Here is a 22,264-nt window from a genome sequence, read left to right as displayed (position 1 = left end):
TTTCTCCATGATACCTGCAAAGTTATTTTTCTTTGTAAACAAGCTGGGAATAGTTTGTCTCTATAATCTGCAATTTTTTCATTCTTCTTTTAGGAAAATTGCTGGTTCTGCAGCTGGTACAGATGTGTGGACCCGAAATGTGGAAACCAGCCTCACTTGCTCATGTACATAGTTTCAGCTTTACATGCAGGAAGAACTGGTGCAGTTGAACAAAACCTTTGCAGATGTCTCAAGCAAACCTGAAGAGCCACAGTTTCTAGGCCACAAACTCAGTAACAATTACACTAGTCTGGTAAAGTACATGGACAATGCATATACACATCTCTCTCTAAGGTGGAAACAAGTTGCTATAAAGATTACTTGAATTATTTTGGCATTTTAGTTACCCACTTCTTCTTAACATCCTTCATTAAAAAAAATCAGCTACAAAAATCACGTTTAAGCATGTATGATTGTATTTTATTTGTTGTAAAATACACCTTGAAAGTCTCTTCAATAAATATTAACCAAAGACTTTATTGTACTCCTAAATTGAAAATGCCCAATGAAACCCATGGCTTAAAAATTCTCTTCCAGGTTTTAGTCCAGCATGTCTGGCAGCAGCTGTTCCTGTCGAGCCCACCTGAGGAGGTTGGCATTGAACATGCTGTACTGCCAGTCCAGATGCATCCTGCTGTATGGCACACTCAAAGGTTGAGTGGAACGGTTTTGGGAGGCCATTGATGGAGACCAGAACCACCGGAAACTTCTCATTGTGGATGGGATCTAGTTGGTCCAGTATATCCCGTGACCAGGCTGTCAGCTTCTTTTTTTTAGGACTGGCATTCAATGTATTCAGTATCCATGAAATACCAGCCGCTGACATCTAAGACCTTCCTGACGGTCTTGTGCATCCCACATGCTGTCAAATGGATGCCAAGCTGTCGACAGGTGAAGATTGGAGGCACTGATTCTGGCATCTGCTCAGCATTTCTTCTCCTCATACACTTCTGCAGAGCATCCATCTTGGTACTTGGTCTGGCATTCTGCTTTTTCACCCACTTGATGAAGCTGAAATAGAGGGACACAGAATTAGCTCAAGCCCCGACATTACACATTCTCTACTGTCTGCATCCTCTGTTAGAAAAGGGTATGGTTTACATCTCTGTTGAAGTCTGTCACCTCATAAAGGTCTTTAAAGGCCAAGTTGCTAAGACCTGGTCTTCCTGGGCTGGTGTGCCAGAGCCTATCTGACCAGGCTCTCACTGATGGCAGTCATCATGTCAGGAAACAGGCCAGCATACTGCAGCAACGCACCCGTGTTGCCCATGACAGCAGACTGGGTGGTGTCGTCCCCCTCACACTCCTGTTGATGTGTGGTCAGCACCATGGCTGCGTACACAATGTCATTGGACACCATTTAGAGGTTTACCCCAGTACTGGCCAAACCACAGGGCGCTCTCACTCAGCACAAGCTGATGATTGGACGTGTCACGGTTTCTTCTAAGTAAAACGTTTCTCTGCCACTTTAGCTGGAAAGTCTGTTTCTTAATGGCTGTCTGAGCAGAAGAGGATCGCAGCCGCAGACAAATTGCCTCTGACAACTGCCTGGAAGAGGAAAAAGAGAGTAGAAGCCATTGCTCAAGACCTGCCCCAGAAAAGGGCAAAAAAAAAAGCAAATCGTTTACCTGGAGGATTATGGACACAGCAGTAATGTGTTGATTGAGGTCAAACAGCTGTAACCTTGTTTTAGCCATGAGTCTGGGGTGTCTAGGACTACATCCCTGATCATTCTGTAGTCCTGCAGAATGACAGCCCACCTGTTTACCCTGACACCAGCAACTGTCTGACCAGCGGGGTAAACACAGAAGAGAACCAGGCAGATTGCCTCAAGACGGCTGGCATTGGGCCACTGAGCAGGTCCACTGCCTTCACCAAGGAAGTAGCTGTGAAATAAAAGAAAACATTATGTGAAGAGTACATGAAAAACAAATTAATTAAATACAGATTATACAAACTGATTGACAAATATTGACACATACCGCTTCAAACTGTCAACTCCAGGTGTCACATTCGTTACAGAATGACTGACTTTGAAGCGCCTCTTCACCAGTCTGTCACGGTGGCGAGCTGGGTAGACGAGAGCGCCCTTGTCAAACTCGGACAGTTTATCCCACAAAGTCTGAATCTCATCCACCTTGAGCTGTGTGATGAACCCCTCATGTCTGAGGTCCACCAAACTGTTAGCTAACCTGACCACGTGGTCATAACCAGGTCTGCCATCTGGTCCCAGGCTCTCCATCTGTGCATTAAAGGAAAATATATACTCTCTTATAAGTCTCATCATGCTTATTCTGTCATATCACTCTGAAACCTCTAAAAGTAAGGTAATGAAGGAACTTCTACTTCAAAATAATGGACCATTATCACAGTACTAATGCCTATATGGTAATTTAGTTACCTGGCTCTGAGTGACTGGCTCATCTCTCATGTGCTCAGGCAAGGAAGACTCTGCTGAATGACTCTGCACCCTCTGAAATTAAGACAATGAAGTCATTTCCACTTAAATTAAAAAATAAAAGATCATCATGATCACAGTATTAATGCCCATAATACCTGGCTCTGAGTGGCTGACTCATCTCTCATGGGTTCAGGTAAGGAAGACTCTGCTGCATGACACTGCATCCTCTGAAAGTTAATATAATAAAGTCATTTACACTTACATCAAAATTAGGGCTGCAAGATAAATGGAAATTATCAAAATATCGCAAATGTGCATACCGCAATGGTTTGCAATAAATTAATACTTAAAAACGTTATGTATAGTCAAGTTTGAGGTCAATGTAGATAGCAGAGAGACAAAGAGAGTGATGCTTTCTTTTGCCAGAAGAAATGCAAAATGTATGTTGGATATACAATTTTCAATTTTTAAATGTTAACAATTTAAACTGATTTATAAAACGGTTAGTTCCTGTCCTTGATTCTGAATGGTCAATAGACACTTTTCACAGATTGTGATGACGCGTTTTAACGGTCATCAATATCGTAAATCCTGCAACGTTTTTTGAATTTTCATTTTTTTTTTAAACCTAGGTACATTTATAACACTATACTTAGTATTATATTACCTTTGCATCAAATCACAAAAATCTAGTTAACACTGCTGTGAGGGTGTTTCTAATACAGCGGCTATGGGAGTGACAGTAAAAATGGCATCTTTCTCTCTTCTGACTGCCGTTATCAAGCACTCATTTCCTCTTTTTGAAAGTTGTGAAAACACTATTGTGTAGTTTTCCTTTTGCTATTTGAGCAAATGGAAACACAAAAAATATATATTTAATGTATTCTCTCATTCACCACTATATAGAATTTTACCCAACTACAGTATGACAACTTCCGCTTCTGAGAAACCCAGAAATGTGAAAAGGGTCTATAGCTGTGTTTTATTCACGATAAAACACGGGTATGACCGCTTCACTCAACGGCTCTGTGTATCACTACACAACACCCTTAGCAACCACTCTAAGAAACTTAAACTGTATGTTCTCAATTGATATTGTTCATTGAAGCTTTCTCTATTATGTAGAAGAGTGTTGTGAGAAAGAGATCGAGTGAGCGAGTTTATTACCTGCATTCAGATTTAGCATTTTCCTTCAGGTCAGTGCTATGTTCATTAAAAAAAAAAAAAAAAAAAAAAAACTTTAAATGTCAGATGTTTTATCTTGTCCTTTTTGACAGTTAAGGGGTTTTCCCGTGACTGACAGCGCTAGTCAAAGCATTTGCCAGTTGCGTCTTGTTTTGTGTTCACAACAATTCAGTCTTTTTCAATGTAAAAGTCTTCGCTACTGACTGACACACTCATAAAGACAGTCTTTGCCATCATCTAATGGCGTAATAATGTAACTTCTGTTGCTGTTCACAGTCAGGGACTATTTTTCTGGCAAAAGGAAGGCTTTTAGTCAAAGTTTATTTTATGAAAGTTGCATTGATACATAGTTTTGCCTTTAATATTTGTATTGTGTGGTAACCGTTTTATAAAAGCAATAAGGTACTCGAGGCTAGTGCTGTATCATGAATAAGTCACGGTATTCATGATACAGCACAGCCTCTCGTATCTTATTGCTTACTTAACAAACTTTAGGCATTATCGTATTGCATACTGCAAATCGCATTATTTAGCAAGTAATCACAATATTGTGCAGGGTCATTTTCAGTGTTAATATCAATATGAAATACAGGGGGGAATACAGGTACTCTACACCAATGAGTTCACCTGTAGACATTCAAATTGTGATGAGCACATGGGTGAAATGCAGTAGCTACTACACAAAAGTTTAATGTGTGCCATGTTACCTGTGTATTCGCCAGGGCTGGTGTAATCCTCCACCAAATTTAGGCCCATAAATTGCTGGCTCAGGGTGTTGGCATACTGCTGCAGTTGGCCACCTTAGCAGACATCCTTTCTGCTGCCACCTTCAACTGCAGCAACTGCACAAGCCTCATTCCACTGCACAAGGCCTTCCAGCAGGTACATCTGGAAGTGCAGGTCACCTAGAAAAGCAGGCAGAAAGAAGTTAGCACCATGAAAAACACATGAACAAACAACTGCATTGTTTAGGAAACATGCATATCTGGCACAAAATGATTTAGGTGCAAGGTGGAAGGACTCCAGGGATGTTGAGCCACGTGCACAACGATACTGAGACAGGATGACCCCCCCCCATCCAGCCTGACCACCAGCTGGTCCCACTCGCTGAACATCGCTGCCGCCTTGCCTTTACCTCCTGCAGAGCAGCAGTCCCGGTCCACATAAAGAACTTGGGGAGGAGCTTCTCCAGCTCGCCAGTAGCGAACCACAAGCCCAGAACACATTGGAAGCAGGCCTTTTCCCTCTCCTTCTGTGAGGACACACATGAGCACTTGTCCAATTTCATTCCCCACATCTGTCACCCATGCAGCAGTGCCAGCAGCATCGCCAGCTAGCTTTTTGGTGACCTAAAGTGGATAAGTAGTATTAATAATCAAAGGAACAAGACCTTATCATTTTACAAGAAAAAAATAACACTAAATCAGGCTTTACCTTTTTGGTGGAGTCCATCTTTAGGATGGAGCCATAAACAGAGGTGACCAGGGCCTTTAGTTCAGGAAGGCGTGTCAGTTCATCTCTGGCATATACTGACAGCAGCCAAGATGGACAAGGCACAGGCACCATCTGTGGCAGCGGGGCAATGAGACGGGTGGGATCAGTGTCCTGGGTCATAAAGTTCCTCAGCACAGAGAGGTACATTGTTGACTGGCCCAGCCAGTGCTCTTTATGCCTGACTTTTTCTGGATTTTTCTGAAGAACAGAGCTCAGTTTAACTGTTCAGGACTAACACTTATGCACTAAGGATTGATGAGCTGCTGGGTTCATGAATATTAATCACGTTGTCAGCATTCGCTCGAACTGATTTGCTGAAATCAAAACAGGGACGGTAATAGATGAGCACCAGCCAATGAGAAGCCGTTTGCGCATTAGTTCCGCCCACTACCGGCATCTCTTCTGCATGTTCTTAAAAGCTGAATAATTCCAAATGAACTCACATATTTTAAGTGAAAAATACAATAAAAATATCGTTTACATGCAGCGCGTCGATTCTGCGTTCCAGGCTATTTAAGGCTATTTGTGGGGTATAGGCTATGACTAACTTAGCAGGCAATTGCTAGCCCCTCCCTCTCTCAAAGGCCTCAAATGCATAAAAGATCAAACTTTATAGACATGCTAGTGTTTCTTTCGTAAATACAACGTTGTACTTATTCAAACAACAATATATTTATTTACCGTTGCGCATGCCCAGGCTCCAAACTTTTTTTTTTTGACGTATTGCGTAACGTGTCAGCGCCCATTCATCAGCCCATTTTGGCTTCAGTTCAATACAACGGAAGGACGCGTCGTCCATCTTTTTTTACAGTCTATGTGCAAGACGTTCAGCTGCACTCAGGGGGCGGAGTTAAGAGGTTTGACTGACAGTTTGAGTGGATCCAAAAAGATTTTGTCATGCTCTTTTTAATACCTTTAATTGGCTAAATGTATTTGTAAAACAGACAAACGGACGTAAAGGATGACCAATAGCATTGATTTATTGAAGAAAATAAATAAAATAAAACACCTAAAAAAAAATGGCACTTCGGAGTGTAAGGACAAAAAGGGCATGTGCTCTGCCTTTTGCAATTGTTTTAATCAAGTTTAGCAGTTTTAAACAACGTTTAATCAGTTTGAGCCTGGTTTTAAAAATTTTGTGTGTGAAAAAAGCCCCAATTAAACAAAACTAAACTAACCAATCAGATTTCTTTTCACCCATCCCCCACCAATGCACACACACCAACGGACACACACACACACACACGATTTTACTTGACAACACGTACAAACGCACAGCTTTATTTAATATAATTCTCTCTTGCTTTCTCAATATGTCATGAGTATACATAGATAGATTAATAACCAATTTAAAAATTATATTAACAAATAAAAACGGAATTAAGTAGTCCCCTCTCATCATGGTTCGCGAATCACGCTTTGTCTTGAGTCAGAAATTATTTGAACCACTGAATCGGTTCTTCGGATCGATTAATTGAATCAAAAAAGAACCGCTAAATCGGCTTGACGGCTGTTCTGTGCTGTGTCTGCAAATTATTTATCAACAAACCTTCGACAGGACACGCAAACAACTTGATAAACATGTAAACACTCATATATCTGTGCATTTACCTCGGATTACTTTTACATATAACGTTAGTGTTATTATTTTGCACTAGCTTTTTTGCTTTACCGTTACGATGTTCAGTTCACTTTGAGATTAATTTTAAATGACTGAAGACTTCTAGTTACCTATTATTCAGACATTATGAGTTGTTTAACCTATAATTAATGTCGTTTAAACACATAAAACAGTCGAAAGCCATTCTCTTGAAGTACTTTAAAATATCTGCGCTGTTTTTCAAGCTAGCCCGCCAGATTGCGCTAGTCAGACGCCATTTTCCTCTTGTTATATATTGAAAAATGTTTCCGAATAACTGAATTTTATTTCTTCACTGTACAACAGGGATCCCAATGAGTTGGTAATGAAGATGGGAAACCCCTCAGATCTGAGTGTGTCTCTGCTCTCATCGTCCGACAATGTGTCCAGTGATGCGACCTACATCGTCTCACCATTATCAGACCTGCCAATCACAGATTCAGAACTGTGGCTAGACTCCATGTCTGATTCAAGTAAGAAACATAGCATGTTTAATTTCTATGCTGTTTCTGTGTTTTCTGAATGTTCAGACCAGAATGTTTGCCTTTCTCATTTGATACAGAACGCAGAAAGACTTCCACATCCTGCCCATTAACCTCTGTCCGTCCTAACACAGAGGATGCTGAGCTTCTGACGCCTGTGGGCTCTGGGAAGAAAACCAAAGTCTCTGTGAATAAGTGCAGTGTGTGCAGGAAAGAGTTTAAAACCACCTGTGCACTTAAAACACACCTCTTGATCCACAGACATGATGGGCCACACATCTGCAGCATCTGTCAGAGAGTATTTAAACACTATCATCAGCTGTAAGTATCACATGTACTGGTATTTCAATGATTCAGTTATGGTCATTTATCCTCTAGAATAGATCAGAGGTTTTCAAATGGGTCCAGAGGGCTGCAAAGTAGTGCCTAGCTGGTTTAGAGATGAACAGTCTATTAAAAGTCAAAATAAATAATAATAAAAAAATTCACTAATTAAATAGACGTGATTAAAATAAATATTAAAATGATAAAAAAGTTAACTAAAATAGATAAATAATACATCAGTACTATATACAACCACATGTGGCATTTAATATGAAGTGAATAGTGAATGAGTAAAGGAGTGAGACGTTTCGAGTGAGAATATGTATTAAAGGGTTAGTTCACCCAAAAATGCAAATAATGTCATTATTTACTCACCCTCATGCCGTTCCACTCCGGTTAACACAAATTAAGATATTTTTGTTGAAATCCGATGGCTCCATGAGGCCTTCATAGGGAGCAATGACATTTCCTCTCTCAAGATCCATTAATGTACCAAAAACATATTTAAATCAGTTCATGTGAGTACAGTGGTTCAATAATAATATTATAAAGTGACGAGAATATTTTTTGGTGCACCAAAACAACAAAATAACGGCTTATCTAGTGATGGCCTATTTCAAAACACTGCTTCATGAAGCTTCGGAGCGTTATGAATCAGTGGTTCGGAGCGTGATTTCAGCAGTTTGGCGGTTTGACACGCGATCCAGATCATGATTTGACACAAAAGATTCACAACGCTGCCAAGATTCTTCCCCTGCCATCTCTCTCTGTGAACTTGAGCGCACCAAAAAAGTAAAAGACAATAACCGAAACTTCATGTAAACTTGCCTCACAGACGTGTAAAATATATCTATAGAAAGCAAAATGTCTCCTTTAAATGAACCAATTCAAATGGAAAACAAATATTCTCAGGATATGTAATCCGTATGAAACGTGCATATAATGTGTGCACTACTGCGGAGATCACTGCAGCCGAAAATACAGAAAACACTAGTTCATCAATAAATTATGGCAGTCCTACTACAAGGTGTAATAAGATAGATATACTTCTTTACTCGTTCATTATTCACTTCATAGCAAATCCCACATGGGGTTGTAAAATAGATGTACAAGATGTACAATACTTAATTTGCGCAAAACAGCACCGATCCAAAACGCTCTCACGCTAGCCCCGGGCCAGTGCGCCATCCCTGTTTTTGAGCCCTGCTTACAATGGCAACCAAAGTAAATTTACTGGATATTTCTTACACTGATCCAATTTCATCACTTACAGAATGAGAGGGTGAACAGTCAGTCAAAAGGTCAGATTTAGGTAAACAAATTGAAATTGTAGTGTGCTCAAATCGGGTGTGCCTCATACATCCTGAAAAGTGAAGCTGCGGGCTCTTTGATCGCCCCCTGGAGGCTGGATGCAGTACAGGTCATAAACCCCGCCCTCTCAATGCAGACGAATGAGACTTAAGTCAAAACATAAAAATAAATTATGCTTCAAATAAAATTTTCCGAAAGATGGTTTTGGTCATTTAAGGAAGTTGTTATCACACTGATTTATATTCAATTGTTCGTTTTTGTGATAAGCTTGATTTTAGCTAGCAATTTGGTGCTATAGAAACGGGGCATGTTATCATGATTCACAGTTGATTGACAGCTTGTCTGAGGACTGTCGGAGCTTTGAGGGGAGATTGAAGATATAAAACTAACTATTAATTTTCGATTTCTGTGTTATTTCACACAGACAAAATGAGCTGTTCAGCAGTAAACTGTACTAACCGACCTACAGGATCTGACGGATATCTGAGCGTTTCTCGGTAACGTCAAATGTGGGCTTCATAAGCTAATTAATAAACGTTATTAGTTAAGATAACACGGCTAACATTAACCATGATGGGAAAAAAGCAGGTGATCGTTATCTGGCAGTTACTAATTATTTTTATGGGTATAAAATAATAATTAGCAGGATAAAACTAATGATAGCCTACTCTAATTAATTATAGAGCACTGTCTACAGCAATCGATCTTCTGTAACGTTAGTTTAACCCTTTAATTAAAATGGCACGACCGTTTTTGACATTTTAGAGTTGTTTCTAGAGGCATATTATATTGAGTTTATCTACTGAATTTGCTGTTTCAAAAATATTATTGCTCTAGAAACAGAATAGCCTATTATTTTATAGGTAGAATTTTAAATTGTGTATAATTTATATAGCCTATTTAAAATACATCAATGATGACACAGTCGTCTGGGCGGAAGTTTGTGTAACGTGTCAGCGCCCATTGGTGTCCGTTTTGGCTACAGTTCAATACAATGGAAGGAAGCAACGTCGCGTCGTCCAACTTTTTTTTACAGTCTATGGCTCAAATCCTGTTTCCAGTGTCATCTTCTTCTTATTTCTCCATAGCACTTCCCACATGATGACCCACCACAAGAGGAAGACATATCAATGTACTCAATCTGGCTGCCACAAAACCTACAGTGACAAAAACTCCCTAAAACATCACTGTGCATCTCGACACGGAGTCCACTTCACGTCTCCTTCCTCCACCAGCTTAGCTTACAACTATGACCTGCCGGCCTCACTGTGGGAGCCAATGGTTAATCGTGCAGCGTCAGACTCCCGCAGCCTCTTCATCTCTCAACCAAAGCCTGTTTCAACTCCAGTGCTAAAAGATCCCAGTTATTCTGGAACACTCAAGCTTGGTTTTGGATGCTACTCAGAAGACACCCATCCCGCTCAGGTAAAACGTTCAACGCCTCAGGAAAGCTGGACTTTAGCGACTGCCAGCGAGTCTTATAAGGTCAAAGAAAGCACCAAGACGCTAAACTCCACCCAGTGGGCTTTAGGTATCAACTCTTTTGTAGAAAATCCTGTGGTTTCACAGAATCCATTTGATGTTCATGGTTTGGAAACCAAACTTGATTTCCATGAGTCTTACCCTGAAGAACGGAAAGAGATGCTGTCGTTTCAGCCTAACAGAGAGGCAAGTACCTCCAGCGTGGGTTTCCCTACGAGGCCACCAGCTTCTGTCGGCCACAAGAAGCATTGTCCAATTCTGCTGAAACACAATCTGAAAGACCCCAAACCTCTGAACAAGCGTCGGCCCTCCTTTTCCAGTTCTACTCCTCCTGTCTTATTAGTCCCTGAACCGAAAAGTGATTTTGACTGTAACCTTCCTGATCCTGCACTTCCTTCTACTCCTCCTCATGCACCATTACCCAACAGCAGGAAGAGGAAGTCCTGCTCTAAGCACACCTTGTCTAATGTTCCAACTCATCCACTGCCTGTTCCTCAGCCCGGTTGTCATAAACGTTCACGATCCCACTCTTCCTACCTTGTCTCACCTAGTCAGGTGGCACTTGCATCCTTCAGCACTTACCTAGGCAACCCATTTTTACAAAAGGTACACAAGACTCCACTTTTTCCTGTATTCACTCCTTGTTTGAAGAGATAATCAATATTTTGTATTTCATTACGCAGGAGTCCATTATGAAATCAACAGGAGCGGAACCAAACTCTGGTTTCAGGTTAGAAAATGGAGTAAAAGAAATAATGACATTTTATGGATATTTCACTCAACACTAAAACACTGTATTAAAGGGATAGTTCACTAGTCTGGGTAAACCCATCCTGATCTTCCGGCGATTTGATTTCGCTCGGCAACTCAGTCTGGAAACCCGTGCATTCATTTCTGCTGCGCTGTTACACTTTTGCGGGAACTAATCACAGACTGGCTTATCCACCTTGCTCGCTATTGGCGGGTATAACACGATGACGATAGAGAAGCAACGGCAAGCAGCTTTCAAACTCTATCTGATCTACCCGTCTCTCGCACGACTGTCACTCCAAAATAACAATGCACAATCAGAGTGACGCCGATTGTGTTACGCATTTACCTTATCTGAGAGAAATGTAGCAGAGCGTTGATCCGACAGTCTCTTCATAGGAAGATTACAAACAGCGATTAATGACACACAATGATTCTCTGCTGTTATTTTGGTGGTTTGCTTCACGATGTGAGTACAGGACTCTTTTACTTCAATGCCCCTTGATGGTAGACAATATTTTTATTATTTGCTCTATATGTTTCGTCTCCCTGCTTCTTGAATCTCGCGCCGCCTGAGCTGACTGGAATTCTTTTTGGTTGTCACGACAATGACGTAGTTTAGGGCGGCTATATTCCGCGTTCATTTACACTGAACCAGAACAGTATCAGAGTCGCCTTTTAAACTCTCGACGATGCTGAATGACTTCTTTAGTTAGCAAACAAATTGCTCGAGTGGGTGTAAATACCGATCACTTTCATGTTTTTTTGCACAACCTGCAAAAAACGCTCGATGCCATTGCTGCTTCTGCAAACCGCGGATCAATGCTACAAACCAATACAAACTAACCCTGCGTCTCAATCGGCTCCCTAGTTCCCTAGGTCGTGAATCAGTATATCATGAAAGTGAATGTGGCTGATTCCCTGATCAGTGCCCTGACTACTGAACTAGGGAGCTGACTGAGACACACGGTAAAAACCTGTCTGGAGTTTTCGCATCGCTCTGCAAAGTACGTCACCCGGATCGTTGATCTGATTGGTTGAAGGACTATCCAATTGCGTGACTAATGCTCGTTGATCACGCCTCTTGTGCAGTAGGAAATACATAGCAAACTCCCCAGACCAATGTTCAATTTTAAATTGAGCTTGAGGAAAAATTACCTCAGGTAATACTAATCCCGTATGTATGTACGGTAAATATGTACGGTAAAATTCCGTCATTTCCTGTTTAAAAGTAGTTTTCTGCGCATTTTTCAAGCATGGAAGCACTTGAAGAAACATTCATTTGTGTTGTAAGTGGTGGGACAAGTCTGTGGCAAACCTCAAGTAACATTAGGTTATTTTCCATACCATTCAGAGCAAAAAGAAGATCGAAGCAATTGTCAGAGGCACAAAACTAATTTTATCTTTAGCAAAGTGCCTATTACCATCATAATCCAATCAGAATTTAATTAATAAATCGTTTGACCGGACCTAACTGTTATATATAGTTTATATATTTAGATTATATGTGTTTGCGCACATGGTATCAGGAAGCAACGTATACCCACATGACGACAGGGAGGTGACGGTGGTGCGTAAATCAAGTTACCCCTCCCACTTCTGCTAGTTTTACTGAGATGTTTTGTCCCGTGCAAATTGGTCAATTAATATTACAGACGTCCTGAGGTAAAATTACTTTACTCCACCTCCCCATGTAAAACTAATCCCGTCCGAATAGGGCTATAGTATGGAAACTTGAGGGCGAGTAAATGAACAACAATTTTTGGGTGAACTACCCCTTTAAGTTATTAGAGATTCATGTTAATGGGATTCATGTTAAAGTTCACCTAAAATGAAAATTCTGTCATCATTTACTCAACCTCATGTGGTTCCAAACCTGTATGACTTACTTTCTTCTGTGGAACACAAAAGGAATAACAACTTAAACATTAGTCCTTTGCTCACAGCTGTCATATGACATCTTTTCACCAATTAAAGGTGATAGAGAGGATTTTTTCTTCGACTGAGAATCCAAAGACTGTTAGTGAGTTTTTGAAATGAGCGCATGCGTAAGAACAGCCCCCCTCCTTCACAGCTCATTTCAAAGGAACGCATCCCAAAACTCGTGCACGAGTATTAGAACACGAGTGTTTAACACCGGCATTCGCTGTGTCGTGTTTTTTTGGATTCATTATGTCGGACTCACCGCAGGTAACTCATAATCTGCAGTTGTTACTCCTGTCTCCTGACAAAAACATTGCATGCAGCGCCTGTGGAGTGTGGAAAGTTACTGGAGAGCACAGCCGCGCTCGTCTCTCACAAGGAACGTCACAGCAGTGATTGACAAGCCAGAGGGCCAGTCGTTTACGCGATGATCGCGTAAACGATTGGCTGATGTTTTTAAGGCCCTACCTCGTGCACAGATGATGTATATTAATATTATTACTTTCAGTGCACCTAATAAATAGTCTTTTATCAGTTAGTAAAGACAGTTTCAAGTAATATTGCAAAAATGTATAAAACAAAACATCCTCTTTAGCACCTTTAATTTCATTACTTTTCTGCCAGTCATGATGAATAAGGATGTTTTAAAAATTATTTTATCCAAATTAAATGTTATGATTTAAATGATTGCTCTTATTAGAGTACAAATGTCTCTGAATTAACCATCAAGGAACGGATTCATATTATCACATTGACTTTAGGACAAGTTTTAATCTATATCTAAACAGTGCAAATTTAGAAAAAAATATATATTATTATATACACTACTGTTCAAAAGTTTGGGATCAGTAAGATTTCTAAAATGTTTTTGAAAAATCTCTAATGCTTATGCTGCTGTTATTGGATAAAGATTTTTACTGGATACAGTAAAAACAGTAATTTAGCAAATATTATTAGAATTTAAAATAACTGTTATTTGTTTGAATATATTTTAAAATGTAATATATTGCTGTGATTACTTCAGTCTTCAGTGTCACATGATCCTTCAGAAATCATTCTAATATGCTGATTTGCTGCTCAAGAACATTTCTTCTTATGATCACATTTGAACACGGTTGTGTTCTTTAAAAAAAAAAAAAAAAAAAAAACTTTCAAAAACGTATTTTACAGTGTTTTTTTGTTGGTTTTGGAGCTTACCAGCTGCTATTCTCTATATGCTTTTATAGTAGGGTTGCAAAGGGGCAGAAACTTTCCATGGGAAGTTAAGCTGGTGAATTTTGGGAATATTCCAAGTTTGACACTTAATGACAATTTACAGAAATTAAAGGGAATTAATTGGAAATTTGGAGTAATTTATACAAACTTTATCATATACAAACATAAACATTTTGTTTGGTCCTAAGCAGACATGCATGCAACATTTTTAACTGTACCCAGCATAATCATGTAGTTTTGGGGATCTATTTGCTGCAGGTAACTGCTGAAATGGAGGTGAATTGAACTGAGACTTTTGAACAGTAGTGTACATAAATTTTATTTAAAGCTGCTGTCATAAAACATTCTAGCCGGAGCTACTTTTCTCCATGTATGTCTATGGCGAGTCACGCAGTTACTGTGATACTCTGCGGCGGGTCCTACCAGTCTGGTCTGAAATAGCCGAATATAAACACTCATTATAAGTGTACCATAATGATTCAGGATAAGACAAAAACACGGTTTGGAAAATGGATTCATGTTGTATCTTCTCATTATATAATTTTTGTACATTTTTAACACAAAAAAAGTTGCGGACTGCAGCTTTAAAGGACTAGTTCGCTTTGAAATGAAAATAACCCCAAGCTTTACTCACCCTCAAGCCATCCTAGGTGTTTATGACTTTCTTCTTTCTGATGAACACAATCGCAAAAATATTAATAAATATCCTGACACATCCAAGCTTTCTAATGGCAGTGATAGGGATCAATGAGCATGAGCTGAAGAAAGTGCTTCCATTCACATCTATCCATCATAAATATGTGCTCCACACAGCTCCGGGGGGTTAATAAAGGCCCTCTGAAGCGATGCATTTGTGTAAAAAATATCCATATTTAAACAAGTTTTGAAGTAAAATATGTAGCTTCCACCAGAGCACCTTCCATATTGAAGTTACAAAGAAAGTGTAAACTGGCGTCACGTCAGTTACACTTTTTCCGTAAGTTGAATATGGATGGCGTAGGACATAGCGTAAGCTTTGTGAACTGCAAGAGTTTTACACTTTCTGTTTACGTTGAATACGGAAGGTGGCTCATGCGAAAGCTAGCTATTTTACTTCATAACTTGTAAAATATGGATATTTTTTTTACACAAACGCATCACTTCGCTTCAGAAGGCCTATATTAACCCTCATAGAACCCTCATTTATTAACCCTTTATTAATCACATAGAATATGAATAATATGAATGTCTTCATGAGTCAGCTGTCCACAACAGGCCTAAACCAGCCATGGTACCAGCACAAAAACACACTCAGAAAAATATAATCTAATTATTGTTATCAACAAAATTTTTTTTGTCAATATTGCACACCCCTAATATATACTAGTATTAATTTTTATTTCTTCCAGTCTTAAAAAGATCTTAAAAAGAGCAGCATGAACATTTCTGTTTGTGTTTAGTGAAATCGAGTAAATTGTGATAAAATTTTAATTTTTTCAAAATATTTTGTTAAATAGCTGCTTACTCTGCTTTTTATATCAGCAGGTCTATGATAAAATCACTGTAAGTTTCACTCTGGTTTGTTTCCCACAGAACCTATAAAAGATCTGTACGCAGAGCTCGATCGCATCCCTCTTGTTCTCAAGAAGCTCTTGGCTCTGGTGGAACAAAGGAGAAACATAATTCACAGCCGTCCACCTCAACACTGGTGCTGCTGACATTAATTCAAGTATTATTGTAAACTTAACATATGAAAATCAGCACAATACTTACATTAACGTATTTTATCTTATTTTGTTTTTTTTTTTTCACACAGGGTGAAGAACAGAAGGTGAATTCAGGACAAAGGCAAAAGTCCAAAGGGACAAACCTGTCCCCACTGATCATGCCCGTGTCTGTCCCAGTCACAAACGTTTTAGACCCCCAAGCTTCCACACATCAAGTAATGTTATAATAGATAACAACATAATAACGTTAAACAGTGAATATCCTAAAATGTCTTTTTATCTTCGATGAGGGATAGTTTAAAAGGCAGTGATGCACTAACCACTAAATGAATTTATATCTTGTCTAGGCTGAGATGCCACAGACTCGTAAAGGTGCATCTAAGAGGTCTCGTTGTCTTGACCCTTTAAAGCACCTGATCATCCCCAGTCCACCTCTGCCTCGCCTATCTTCCCCACAATGGGCCCGTGATCAGGAAACCCAGAGTTTGCAGAGAAGTCGTGCCACGGGGGGTTATCCCAGCCAGCTGCGCTCACCAACCTATCTGGGTGACCATCCGCTGAGCCCTAGGTTTCATCGCCCACCCTACACCCCTCAGCCCATGCTGAGCCCTCTCCGTCCTGGGACAGGCCTCTACTCTAAAAGCCTGCCACAGTATCAGCCATGGACACCGCTACCCAGCACCCTCGGTGAGCACTAAACCCATGATTTCAGCTTTAATTCAATTTTCTGAGAGAACCTGACATCAGTTTCACAGATTGATGCAGTTAACCTCTGTTGAAGAGAGAAAAATAATGTAAATGTTTTTTGTTTTAATTCCATCTTCTTGCCAAATCATTTTAACTTTGAAACCCTACAGATGGCGTGTCCTTCCCAACTGACAGCACAGTCATCAGCATACAGCCGTGAGTCACTCTACGTCTGTATTAAAGAGGACCTATTATGCTCTTTTAGATTTTCAACTTTCTTTAGTGTAATGTTGCTGTTTGAGCATGAAAACTCTGCAAAGTTACAAAGCACAAAGTCTGTCCAAAGGGAGTTATTCTCTATATCAGTGTCACTGTTTCTGAACTCCCTGAAACACCTTGATTGTTGTCTTGAGCTTTCTTCAGGGAATGAACACGGCACAATATTCCTCATTTAAATAATTCCCGTCCAAGGCCTGGTTGAGTTGCGTTAGTAGTGTGTTGATGCCATTCCCAAGAGAGACTGTTTTTCTACCCCGGGATCTAACTTGGTTATGATAAGGGGCGTGACATTCCGAAACATGCTCTTAAGAGGTTGACCAATCATAACACACTGATCCATTTGACAAATCAGAGCACATTGCACTTTTTGGAAGGAGGGGCTTCATAGAGACAGGAACTAAACGGGTGTGTTTCCCAAAAGCAGTGTTAGCCATCTATGGTTGCAAGTTCTGTTGAATTGTGTTGGTAATGATGGAACTTCCTTTGGGAAACACCCTCAGAGCATTACTGACAGACTGGGAAGAGAGGTGCTACAACAATGTAAAATATGTGAAAAATAATGTTGTTTTTTTGTTTGTTTGTTTTTAACATTCAAGCATGAAAACCCATTTTAGTAGACCCCAAAAACAAAATCAAGACTTTGTAAAAGGGTGTAATAGGTCCTCTTTAAATTCATTCATATTAAATTAAGTTTTTAGTTTTTATATGATTAAGATCTTTTTTATTTATTATTTATTATATTATCTTAGGTCCCTAGAAAAGTTGTTTTTGTGGCAAGAAAAACTTTGATGTATTATTATTGCAAAATACTTTTTTTAATATAATTCCAGTCAAAAGTTTGGATACACTTGACTGAATGATCTTAAAGACCTTTTGATCTGAAGGCTTCTGTTTAAATTAACCTTTGTATGTATCAGTATAATATATATAGGTTCCACTGCTTCTCAATATATATGAAAACATAATATTGCATGTAATATCTAGTTATATATAAAGGTTTTTTTTTTTTTTTTTTCAAATAAGGATTGGAATTAATTACCCAAATACAGAGGGACATTCTACACAGTCTTACATTTCCTTTTCATGTAATGTCATTCCACCAGCTTATTTACAAGACTGTCCATTTCCTTTCTGTGTTAATGGCAGTTACTTCTGTCCTGTTTCCTTTAGGAGGATTAACGTGGGTTCGCGTTTTCAAGCAGAGATTCCCCCAGTACGTGACACGCTCTACTTACTTTATGAAGAACACCCTGCTCAGCTCGTCTGGGCTCCTTGGAAAGATCTCTCTACCAACACAGAGACACAGCAAAGGGGTAAACACACCAACACACACACCACTCTCACTCAGTATCACCTGCAAGGGATCAATCTTTTTTTTTTTTTTTTTTTGAAACTGCATGTTGGCTGTGCATTGAATAACTTTAATTTTAGTTTGTTCCTCACACAAAGATACATATTATAACCATATTACATCCTTTTGGAGGTCTGTCATTCCCATTCAAAACAACAGCATGAGCTGTTCATGTGAGTAAATTTCATCGAAATACAGAATAGTATAGACCTGTGGTTCCAAAAAAGGGGGCCTCAAGATGCATTAAAATGAAGACACACAAGCACTGAATTAAGCCAAAATGATTAAAAATAAAGATTTTTAATTTACCCCCTCAACAATGGTCTTAACCCTTTCGCACATAAGTTTAAAATATTCTGTCTGACCCCCCAGTGTGAGTTTAAAGGTCCCGTTCTTCGTGATCCCATGTTTCAAACTTTAGTTAGTGTGTAATGTTGTTGTTAGAGTATAAATAAAATCTGTAAAATGTTAAAGCTCAAAGTTCAATGCCAAGCGAGATATTTTATTTAACAGAAGCCGCCTACATCGAACGGCCAGTTTGGACTACATCCCTCTACTTCCTTCTTTAATGACGTCACTAAAACAGTTTTTTGACTAACCTCCGCCCACAGGAATACACAAGAGTTGCGTTTGTAGAGTGTGTTTGTCGCCATGTCGTCGAAACGCTGTTATTTTCATCCCGCAGTCCAATCACCGGGTCTGATTCCGGCTCAAATTGATAGGGTAAAATTAAAGACATGTTTACAATAACACTGAGCGCGTGCATCTCCACGTTACGGTAAGAGGCGTGACCTTTCCGGGCAAGATGCGCTAAACTGCTGTCGAATCACAACACAGGAACCGCTGGCACAATCAGAACTCGTTACGTATTTCTGAAGGAGGGACTTCATTGAACAAGGAAGTCATCAGCCCGTTTTTATGACAGTGGAAACAGCGGTATACAGATAAGTAAATTATGTGGAAAATACTGTGTTTTTTTTACACGCGAAACATGAACACATGTTATATTGCACACTATAAATACAATCAAAGCTTCAAAAAACCATGAAAAACGGGACCTTTAAGGCGACCGTTATTTAGAACTTATCGCTTTATGGTTTCCATGGTGACGCGTCATTGCTTGTTACGTGACACACCACAGCACTGTATGAATGATGATCTGCTTTTATTTAATTTTTCTTTTATTCAAAATATTCACAAATTTGTTAACTATAGCATGAAATATCTAATATTCCGATTGCCAAATATGTGCAAGTGGATGTGTTTTGCTGTTTAAACACCTTTATAACGATCATGTTAGTTGAGCCATATGCGCGATGGGCGCCGCCATGTTAGTTTGCGCCGCACAGAGAATCGGATCTATTGGATTTACAACCCGTGAATTCATCCACTTCTCCCGAAATACATGAAACTAAGTGAGTCGGTGAACTGGGGAAGAATAGAGTAAGCTTTAAAGTTACTTTCACAATGTGTATCTGATATGAATAAAACGTGATGTCTAATTATAATGGAAAGGGTTGTTATTTCCGATTCTATAGTCATCATTGTGTATTTTACAAACTCTAAATATATTGTTTTGTTAGTACTCATGTGTATTTAAATGTCTGAAACCTAAAATAAACATAATTTGGTTGAAAACACTGCATATATGTAATATATGAAAAGCGCTGCGTGCGTCCGTCTCTGGTTTAGCGCCAGCCAAAGCACGCACGCACATTTGAATTTGGCAGTTGATCGCGTGAGCGCTGAACGTTCTAATCACACCGGTGTGATCGTACGCTCCAGGGACCAGCCAAGATTGATCACACCGGTGTGATCGTACGCGTTAAAGGGTTAAAAACCCTGATATATGAGAAAGACTAATGTAAAGGTGAGATTACAAGGCCTGGAAAACTGTCAATTAATAAAATCGCCATAGGCATTTTTATTATAAATATACATTTTTATAGTTATTTTATGGGGAAGACATTTTAAGTACAAAATATTTTTTAAAATCCTTATCCAGTAAATCATGAACAACTGGAAAGGATTTCTAAAATTGTTGTAGACAATGGGGACAATAAGGTTGAGAAGCACAGGTTGAGACTCTGGATGTAACCATGTTTTTGCAAAATTAGGATTGAACCTTATTAAATTAAAATGATAACAAAAGCCAAATGTTAAACAGCTCACAGCTTCTTTTTTTCATTTAGCATTTGCAAAGGGTTAATACTGATCACATGTCCTTTTTGTGCTTCAGTCACAGAGCTGTTAGACATGTGCTGTTCCAGTGTGCTACCAGGAGGAGGCACCAACATCGAACTCGCTCTCCACTGCCTTCATGAAGTCCAAGGAAACATAACGGTGAGCTTATTCATCAGACTGAGAGTTTTATTTACAGATGTTTAATACATTATTCAACTTTCAGGCAGCACTGGATTTACTGCTAATGAGAGGAGATTACCGGACCCCCTGGCACCCTCTGAGTGATTACCACTACACAGGTACAAGCTCCTAATATACAAATACATCAGGGGTGTCCGGTCCTGCTCCTGGAGGGCCACCTTCTAGCAGAGTTTAACAACCCTAATTAAACACAGCTGAAACAACTAATCAAGGTCATCAGGATTACTAGAATCTTCCAGGCAGGAATGTTGGAGGTAAACTCTGCAGGAAAATGGTCCTCCCAGGACAGAACTGGACAGCCATGAAATACATAAAACTTACATGTCCTTCATAAACTTGATGCTCATTTTAATTTGCAGGGTCAGACCACTGGACAGCTCAAGAGATGAAAGTGTTCAAGAAAGCTCTGGTTGATCATGACAAGGACTTTCAACAGATTCATAATGTGGTATGAAATTTAGAGTTCAGAAAAGAAGTCATTCCTAAATTAGCGCAAGACCCCACCCCATATTTGAGTGATATTCTGGTCTCCTTTACAATTGTTGCTTGTCAGACTGTACGAACATGATCCTCATGTCACACTGTGGGATCTCAGCTGTCATTAATGTCAGCAGGAAATCATAAGTCTAATAGTTTAGAAAAGTAATAGCACACCTTTCCTCAAGTCGCACAAATTTGATCTGTAATACAAATAATGATGGATGAGTAACAATGTTTGTTTAAATCCCTATAGTGTGATAAGTCCTAAAAACTGGAAACAAGTTAGCACAAGTTAAACAAGTTAGAGTTCTAGTTCTATCATGCCAAAATCAGTGGGTTTTTTAATGGGTTTTCGTTTAAAGTGCCCCTCTTATGCTATTTTAAAGGTTCCTAATTTTGTTTCGCAGGTCTCCTACAATAGGTTTACAGCATTCAAGGTCAAAAAATATTTACATTTTCTCAATATAGATTGCACATCACCTAATTTCTCTGAAAATGATTCGTTCAAAGATCTTTGATCTTTAAAACTTTGCAGACCTTTTACGTTCACAAATAGCTATATTACACACTACATGAAAGGTAATATTCAAAAAAGCAAAATAGGGGCACTTTAAATGGCTATGGTTAACAAGCTCAAGCTATTTTCAAATTTTATTCTACAACATAAAATACATGAGTCATACCCCACTTGTATTTTTTATTTTTGTTTACCTGTTTTAAAAGAATGTTACAGGAAAAGTCATCTACTCAACTTTACAACCTTTTATTTATATTTATACTCTCATTGGCTTTAGGCTTCAAAATTCATGTTACCTTGATGAACAAATGTGCAAAAATCATAAACTTTTGTTGGTCACAGATCTTATTTTCTGTAATAATCCAAAAGCCAATGGAAAAATCCTATTGGCTTTTCGTTGAGGGAACCAGTGTGATGCTAACTTCTGTGTTGTCCTACAAAAATACATCATCCCTGCAGCACTCTATTGCCTTAAAGGGATAGTTCACACAAAAATGAAAATTCTGTCATCATTTACTCAGGGTGAGTAACAAAACACAAAAGTGTGATATTGTGCTGAACACAAAAGATGATATTCTGAATAATGTTGATAACCATTCAATGGACCCCATTGA

The 22,264-nt window shown here is 39.2% G+C and overlaps 1 protein-coding gene across 6 annotated transcripts in view; it reads left to right on the top strand.

Annotated features, from left to right (window-relative positions):
- The window catches only part of znf541 (zinc finger protein 541), a 31,311-nt gene that overhangs the window by 6,620 nt on the left and 2,427 nt on the right, over positions 1–22,264 (top strand). Inside the window, exons 2-15 of one of the 6 annotated variants that reach the window (XM_048189627.1) lie at positions 94–292; positions 577–2,633; positions 7,065–7,231; positions 7,321–7,561; positions 9,964–10,963; positions 11,041–11,087; positions 15,818–15,953; positions 16,041–16,166; positions 16,299–16,638; positions 16,809–16,854; positions 18,088–18,230; positions 20,508–20,611; positions 20,676–20,751; positions 21,013–21,101. In XM_048189627.1, coding sequence (XP_048045584.1) covers positions 7,084–7,231; positions 7,321–7,561; positions 9,964–10,963; positions 11,041–11,087; positions 15,818–15,953; positions 16,041–16,166; positions 16,299–16,638; positions 16,809–16,854; positions 18,088–18,230; positions 20,508–20,611; positions 20,676–20,751; positions 21,013–21,101 — 2,496 coding nt within the window. In that variant the 5' untranslated portion in view covers positions 94–292; positions 577–2,633; positions 7,065–7,083. Of the gene's footprint in view, positions 1–93; positions 293–521; positions 2,634–6,335; positions 6,754–7,064; positions 7,232–7,320; positions 7,562–9,963; positions 10,964–11,040; positions 11,088–15,817; positions 15,954–16,040; positions 16,167–16,298; positions 16,639–16,808; positions 16,855–18,087; positions 18,231–20,507; positions 20,612–20,675; positions 20,752–21,012; positions 21,102–22,264 lie in introns of those variants that run through there. The other 5 variants (XM_048189628.1, XM_048189630.1, XM_048189629.1 and 2 more) reach the window with 5 other exon arrangements.

This window comes from Megalobrama amblycephala, linkage group LG4 (genome assembly GCF_018812025.1).
Source record: "Megalobrama amblycephala isolate DHTTF-2021 linkage group LG4, ASM1881202v1, whole genome shotgun sequence".
NCBI classification, from domain to species: domain Eukaryota; kingdom Metazoa; phylum Chordata; class Actinopteri; order Cypriniformes; family Xenocyprididae; genus Megalobrama; species Megalobrama amblycephala.
The sequence above is the reverse complement of the archived record's forward strand: the minus strand, read 5'-3'. Positions and strand labels throughout refer to the sequence as shown.